At 43.8% G+C, this 7,292-nt stretch overlaps 1 protein-coding gene across 1 annotated transcript; it reads left to right on the top strand.

The window, feature by feature from the left end:
• Nucleotides 1-219: 219 nt before the first annotated feature.
• Nucleotides 220-6,728, top strand: LOC309346095 (phospholipase A2 inhibitor gamma subunit B-like). The gene is made up of 6 exons (XM_081869784.1): nt 220-954; nt 1,721-1,773; nt 2,684-2,800; nt 3,662-3,814; nt 3,938-4,069; nt 5,708-6,728. The coding sequence occupies exons 2-6, from the start codon at nt 1,725-1,727 to the stop codon at nt 5,851-5,853; spliced, it is 597 nt and encodes a 198-aa protein (XP_081725910.1). The 5' UTR covers nt 220-954; nt 1,721-1,724; the 3' UTR covers nt 5,854-6,728.
• The last annotated feature ends 564 nt before the right edge of the window (nt 6,729-7,292 follow it).

The raw sequence follows: 7,292 nt of genomic DNA, 5'->3' as shown, positions 1-7,292 counted from the left end.
TCATCTCACTTTCAGACCAAGGGAGCCAGCATTTGTCCACAGACAGCTTTCTGTGTCACGTGGCCAGCATGACTAAACCGCTTCTGGCCCAATGGGACATCTTGATGGAAACCAGAGTGCACAGAAACACAATTTACTTTCCCGCCACATGTTTCAAACTGCTTGCCTTGCTTTCAAAGTGCTAGGTTGGCAGGAGCTGGGACAGAGCAACAGGAGCTCACCCCACTATGGGGATTTGAAGTGCTGACCTTCTGATCAGCAAGCCCAAGAGGCTGAGTGGTTTAGACCACAGTGCCACCTGTGTCCCTTTATTCATTCAATAACATAATGGGAGGGCATGGATTTTGATAAGTGATGGCAAATCCAAGTAACCTTACTATGCAGAACAATGGTATGTCTGTGCTGGTGTGCTAGTATATAAGAAAGAAAAGCGTAGCAAGCAGGGTCCTGCAACCAAATGCTGTAGTATATCCTTGGTGTGTGTTATCTTCTGAGCCAGTGACTGTAGGGCTGAGAGAGCAAAAATTGGCTCCAAGGCCTTCTCTAACTCGGGTCTTCCTTCATGTGCAAGATTTTTTTTTTTTTAACCAAAGTAAAAATTTAAACATTTATTTAACTGTTTTATGTTTGTCCTTATCTTCTGTGCCATTGAATTGCTACAGTGTTTCAGCCGCTGTGCACAATGAGGCTTTGCTAGCGCACCCAAAATCAGAGTCAGGAGACAGAATTGTGAAATATCTAACTTGTTCTTTGTTCAGACTTGGGTGGTATGTTGGTGGTGAGAGAACGGGGCAAATCAAATTGGTATTGATATAAATGATAAGCTAATCTTTCTTCTGCGTCATGCTAAAGTCGTCGTCTTCTATTTAAGCCTGGGCATGCTTCAGCAAATGCTTCACAAGTGAAATTTAGTAACCAAGAGAGGACATAACCACCTGGTCTGCAGTCCTTGTGGTAAGTCACATATACCATCCACTTTGGAGCTCCAGACTTGAGCACATTCAGGTTGCATCCACATCATCCATCTAAAGCACTGTGATGCCCCTTTAAGCAGTCTTGGGTCCCCCAAAGACTCCTTATTAATCATGCTAAGAGTTGTTGGGAAAACCCTATTCCTATACGAGAGCTCTAATTGCCAAGGTGGTTGAACAATCCGACCCTCTTCACACTGGTTTCTGAGAAGTGTAGTTTTATGGGCAGAGCAAAGAGATGGGTTGGGTTGGTGTTGATGGGTTGATGGGGTTCTAGGAAAGTAGCACACCCCAAGGAACAAACACGACACAGTTCTACATGGGGTGGGGGATCCCGAATAAACAGGAGGCGAGTCCTATAGTCTCTCTGTCTTGATTTTTAACCCTTCCCTCCTTGTTTTGGCTTATAAATAAGTCTGGGATAAAACAAGCTTTTTCCTGAGATAGGCAGGGAGCTTTCCAACACCCGCAATATGTGTTTGGCTCATCCCCACACAAGATCCCTGTGCCACCCCATGAATTTCTAACAAAACTCAGAGGGGAGGGGAATTTGTGTTGATGGAGCCCAGACCCCAGCAGGAAGTGACAGACATCTCATTGTACTGAGAGATTTGTTTTTTTTTTTTTTTAAATCATACATGCTTCCTCTCGTGATTTATTTATTTATTGCAAACAGCAGGCTAAAATAATTGCTTCACAAAAAACCTGGAACTTTTTGAGCTCATTCCCACTGCGCACTTCTTCCCCAGTGCCATGCCGGTTCCTTTGGGACTTCTTCTCTTCTCTGCACTTCTAACCCCAGGTAAGCAGTCGTAATCTTCTAGCACCGGTGTGTGTTGCAGTGGGATGCTTGGGGGTAAGCTATTCAGTCTTTTATGCTTAAGCCAAGAAATTGTCTCTTCAACGATATTCAGCACTAGTAGATGCATCAATGGCATGAGACAACTGAAGACGCCCAGAAAATTGTGCTCAGGGAGTGTGCTATCCGCCAATCCCAACAAATTGGCCACACTAGGGGCGGGACAGCATCCTCTCAACTGTATGGACTGCTAGGGCGAAACGGGGATAGAATTATTATCATTATCATTATTATTTATTATTTATACCCCGCCCATCTGGCTGAGTTTTCCCAGCCACTCTGGGCGGCACCCTGTCTTCTTTATAACTCCATATGCTGGTTCATCAGCACCTTAAAGCCACCGGGAACAATGTTGAACTCACCTTTTTCTTGAATTTTCTTGAATTTATTTAAAAACAAGAAAAAATGAAAAACTGAGTCAAGAATTTGTAAGAATCTAGTAAAATCAGATATTGCAAGTTCACTTTATTTTATGTAGTTTGGAAGTTTTCATGGCACTTTGCAAGTAATTGTCTCTTTCTCACATATTTGTTAAATGATGTAAAATTATTCTTGAACAACTGTGTGAATATTTCTTGCCATCGTGCTGCACGGGTTGTACTATCTAACTCCAGGTAAGCAGTAGTAATCTTCTAGGGGTGGTGGATGATCCAAGTTGGAAATATTGGAAGAGTTGACTGGGATTGGAAACCACTGTATCTCCTTCATTCTTGTTGAACGTTGCATTACATTGGGGAAGGCATAGAACGGTTTTGCACTTGACCAACTTTTCTGGGATCCAGTGGACAGGTAACGTAGAGAGATGTCTGTGCATGGACCCTTCTAAAGAAATATTTTGTCTTCCCATCCACAGGTGACTCATTAGAGTGTGAAACCTGCCTAGGGTTAGATGGCAACTGTAATGGCACTATGGAGCGTTGTAGTGCTCATGAAGACACCTGCTCTGTCGCTTTTGTGGAAGCTACAGTAGGTGAGTGAGAAGGACCTCTACCTCTTGCAAAAGGTCTATCAAGATGCCTTATTGAGAGTCAGGCCATCCATCCATTTACCTGCAGTAGTGACTGCTTAGACTGCACATGCACTGGACTACAACTCCCATTATCCTCCACCATTGGCAACGCTGACTTGTGATGATGGAGATTATAGTCTAAAGCAGGCACGTCCAACTCCCAAGAGACTGCGATCTACTCACAGATCACAATCAACCTGTTGGACATGCCGGGTTTAAAACATCACAAGCACACTGCCTCTCGGTTTCCACACAGAAAGCTATATTTCCCAGCCTCTTGCTACCTGAAGTACCTTAACTCTGAGGTGAGGGATTGGTAACCTTCCAGGTGTTTCTTTTTTATGTAACAGATTTTTTTTATTTTGGCAGAGTAATGATAATAAATAAATAATAATAATAATGTGCACTCCGCCACCGAGACCATTCCATTATAACTATCCAGCCTCCCAAAATTTCAACACCTCTTGTGATGGTTTGACCCCTTTCCGTATCTCCTCAAAATCATTTCTCCTGCATATTCCGCATCTTACCTCAATGATACATGTTAATTTATCATTAATAGCTATACCTCACGCCTCTTTATAACATTCTTCTGTTTTATCTTCTGCTTGCCCCTTCCACTTCCTAGCTATAATAATTCGTGCAGCAGTCAATAAATGTGTGAGCAAGTCCTTCATAGCTTGTGAACTTTCCACCCCATCATAACTTCCAGATGTTTCTTACCCTTCACTGTGCTTGCTAGGGCTGATGGGAGTTGGTAGCCCAGCCAACCCCATGTTGTGGAAGGCTGGCTTAAGTACTTACCTTATGCCTTCTCTGCAGCTGAAGTAACAAGTCAGGAAATAATAAAAGGCTGTCTATCCACTCACGCCTGTGGACTCGCACCATTTTATCTGAATTTGGGCAAGATGTTTATTGCCAGAGGAAAGGCTGTCTGCTGTGAGGGGAATGACTGTGCATCTGTTTCTCCTCAAGGTAGGTATAGTTTTGCTCCCATCCTCTTTTCCTGCTCTGTGCCCCAGGGGCCAGGTTGTGCGACAGTGTGCGTACGAGTACAATTCTTCCCCTTTTCTTATACTGCATCTTTGCTTTTTTCAGTGCCCCCAATAAACAACACGGCCAATGGGAAAAAATGCCCAGCCTGCTTGTCGCTAATGGGCCCCTGCTCTTCAGAGCTGGCAGAATGTACAGGGGCAGAGGACTACTGCCTGGATGGAATCCTCAAAAGTGGTAATTCTGATTTGATATGCTCTTCTGATTTTGAAAAGTAATTGGCCTAGCAGCCAATTCTGTCCCATTTTAAGTCTTGCTGGCATTCCATCAGAGGGATCTGTTCCATCCTGCTCTGTCCAGTTGTCTGCATTTTAAATCCATTTCAGGTTCACTTTTTACATGAAATGTGCACCCTTTGTGTAAGGTTTGCAGAGTTGTAGCTGATGTTAATGGTAGCCAGGGCTGGCCCAAGACGTTTTGGCACCTGAGACGAACCACAGAATGGCATTTGCCTCCTGGTCAAGGAATAAGATGTGAGTGATGATCTACATCAGGAATAAGTGGGCAATAAAGATCTGCATGGGGATCTGATGCCTCTGTGGATTCTTGCCCCCCTGAGGTGGTTGCCTCACCTTGCCCCATATGTGGGCTGGCCATGAGCATAGCATAGACTAATTGAAATTAACGGGTATGGCTAAAGTGTACTCTGAGTAGAATTCACTTGGAAACAACACATGCTTTTCAATGAATTCACCAGTAAGAAGCACATTTTGTTTGCACATATTGTGCATGCTTTCCTCACATTGAAAACACCTTACAAAATCCAGAGAAGGGCCCAATCCGTCTGGGAGATGCGTTCTAACTGAAATCTAAGTCTGGGTGCAGCAGTTTGGGTGGCTCTATTATGAAAAGTGGACCAAATGAATTTCTCTCCTACCACTGATTTTGTGGTTCTTTCTCCTGGCATGATAATTGATTTTACCTGCAGTCATTGCCAGCTTCAGCATTGTGGGAAATGAAAATGGTGGCTCACAGACCCAATACCGGGGATGTCACCATTATGATTAGGACCCCAGTGACTTCTTGAGCACCTCTCCTGACAGGAACTTAGCTGAATGCTTGGATCTTCTGAGGCCCTTCTCCAGGTCACACCTGTGAGAGAAGCTTGGAGGTGGCAATAGGGGACAGGAGCCTTTTCTGACTGAGAAATGCTCTCTGTCGCAAGGTCTACCCTGTCCCTTTGTTGGCACCTTTTTGGTGCCAGGTAAAAACTTACATTTCCTCAAACTTTTGATGGACTGAGCTGATGTAATTTTATTCCTAGTATGTTGCAAAATGTTTGAGGCTCTTATGGGTGCTGTTTTCCATTTTATGGTACAACATAATAGTTTTTCAAGCTTTAGAACATCTTGTAAGTAGCTTGAGGAGCTGCAGATGCAAGCAACTAAAATGCCTCATCATCATCATCCCCACAGATGGGGATAATAATGGACAAATGCCATATCAGGAACATTGTAGACTTGACAGGCCTTCAAAGAGGACACCTTAAAAAGTGGGCTGCTTCTGATAGCCCTTCTAATAGAGGACATTACATATATGCCAATGAATTGGGGTGGTTGCAGTAATATCCCCATCAATGGGTTATATCCAAAGCTAGTCCTTATCAGAGGAGGCCTTCTTTGCCAGTGTTGGGGGAAATCTAATCAATAATAATAATTTAACAATGTGCGTTGTCCTTTTGTTCTTTTTTGCTTTGCTTTTTCTTTATTTTACTAGTCACCTTGACCCATGGCAATGCTGGGAGACAAATAAACCTATTTGGGGTGGTGATTACTGGGAAGAGTGGACCCCTGATCTCCCATCTTTGCTTTTCAGCTCCAGGATGGTCTGACTTCATCATAAGAGGCTGCACTACCAAGTCTTACTGTGCTACTTTAGAAAAAAAATTCGGCCCAGCCAACATTTTTGGATCTGTAGTTGGTAAATGTGAACCAGCAGATAAGGCACCGCTATCATTATGAGTTCCCCTGTCATGGCTTCTGCTGGTGAAGATCTTCTGGTGATGACCTTCCTGAGGAAGACCTTCCTTTTAATGTCCTTCTTTACTTTCAATTTGTCATTTTCCAGAGGGATTTGTATTCCTAGTTGTTCTACTGAATTGGAAAGAAATTCTACTGAAGTAGAAATCATCTTTTTAAAAGAAATCATGAAGTTCTGTAGTGAAGATCGGTTGGCCGAGGAGCAGGAAACCTTTTCAGCCTGAGGGATGCATTCCCTCATGTTGACCTTCTGAGGGCCAACAGCAAAAGTTTGTGGAACAACGGCTTCTTCCTGTATAGCCAATGAAACAGAGGACTTCTGCAAACAGAGGGTTGTTCTCTAGTCAGGAATGGCATGTCCTGTTTCGCCACTTGAGGTGAAACGGAAATGTACCACCCTTCCCTGCTGCTGCCCCACTCTCCCGCTGAGGTGTCCCTTCCCTGTGTTGCATGGCAGCACTTGCGAACCACTGCCAGCAGCGCCGGCTTCCAGAGAGAGCTCATGAGATGTCACCAAAATCTCAGTGGGTGACATCCTGCGAGATCTCTCCAGAAACTGGTACTGCTGCCAGTGCCACTTCTCCATAGGTGATGACGGCTGTGGGCTGCCGCTGCGCAAGGTGGTTACCTCATCTTGCTTCATGGGTGGGCCCACCTGACAGCCCACTTAAATAGAGGACTATTTTTACAAGGTGCACATGTGAACCCATTTACGTGTCTACTACATGAAGAGACCTGATGTTTTCCACTATTGAGATGAGCTGTACCTTCTGCATAGATTCAGGATGTGCATTCATTAAAAATGCCTTTATACATTTGACCTTTATGCCTAATAAAGAACTTCACACAGCAGAAAATGGACAAAGATTCCTTTATTACATTGAATTTGTCTAATCCTCTTTTAAGGCCATCTAGGTTGTTGGCCATCACTGTGGCAAGAAGTTCCACAGCTTAATGTGATGCTTGAAGACGTACTTTATTTTCTCTGTCCTGAATCTTCCAACATTCGTTGCCATTGGATGACCATGAATTGTAGAGTTACGAGAGAGGGAGAGAAACATTTCTCTATCTGATTTCTTCATGCCATGCATAACTCTATAAACTTCTATCATGTGGCCTCTTACTCACATTATATCTAAACTAAGTCTTAACTAAGTCCTAAGTACTACAGCATTCCCACCCCCTCAGTCTATCCCCTTGTCCTCTTGTCCAGTTTGATAGCCATTTTCTGAATCTTTTCCAAGTCTACAAAATCCTCTCTCTCTTTAGCTGAGGCAACCACAACTGCATGCAGTACAGTGATACCTCAGGTTAAGAACTTAATTCTTCCGGAGGTCTGTTCTTAACCAGAAACTGTTCTTAACCTGAGGTACCACTTTAGCTAATGGGGTCTCCCTTTGTCACCACACTGCCGCCGCGCG

Source organism: Podarcis erhardii (genome assembly GCF_964252035.2).
Source record: "Podarcis erhardii genome assembly, chromosome: 7".
Taxonomy (NCBI): domain Eukaryota; kingdom Metazoa; phylum Chordata; class Lepidosauria; order Squamata; family Lacertidae; genus Podarcis; species Podarcis erhardii.
Note: the sequence above shows the minus strand (reverse complement) of the source record. Positions and strands in the feature narration are given on the sequence as shown.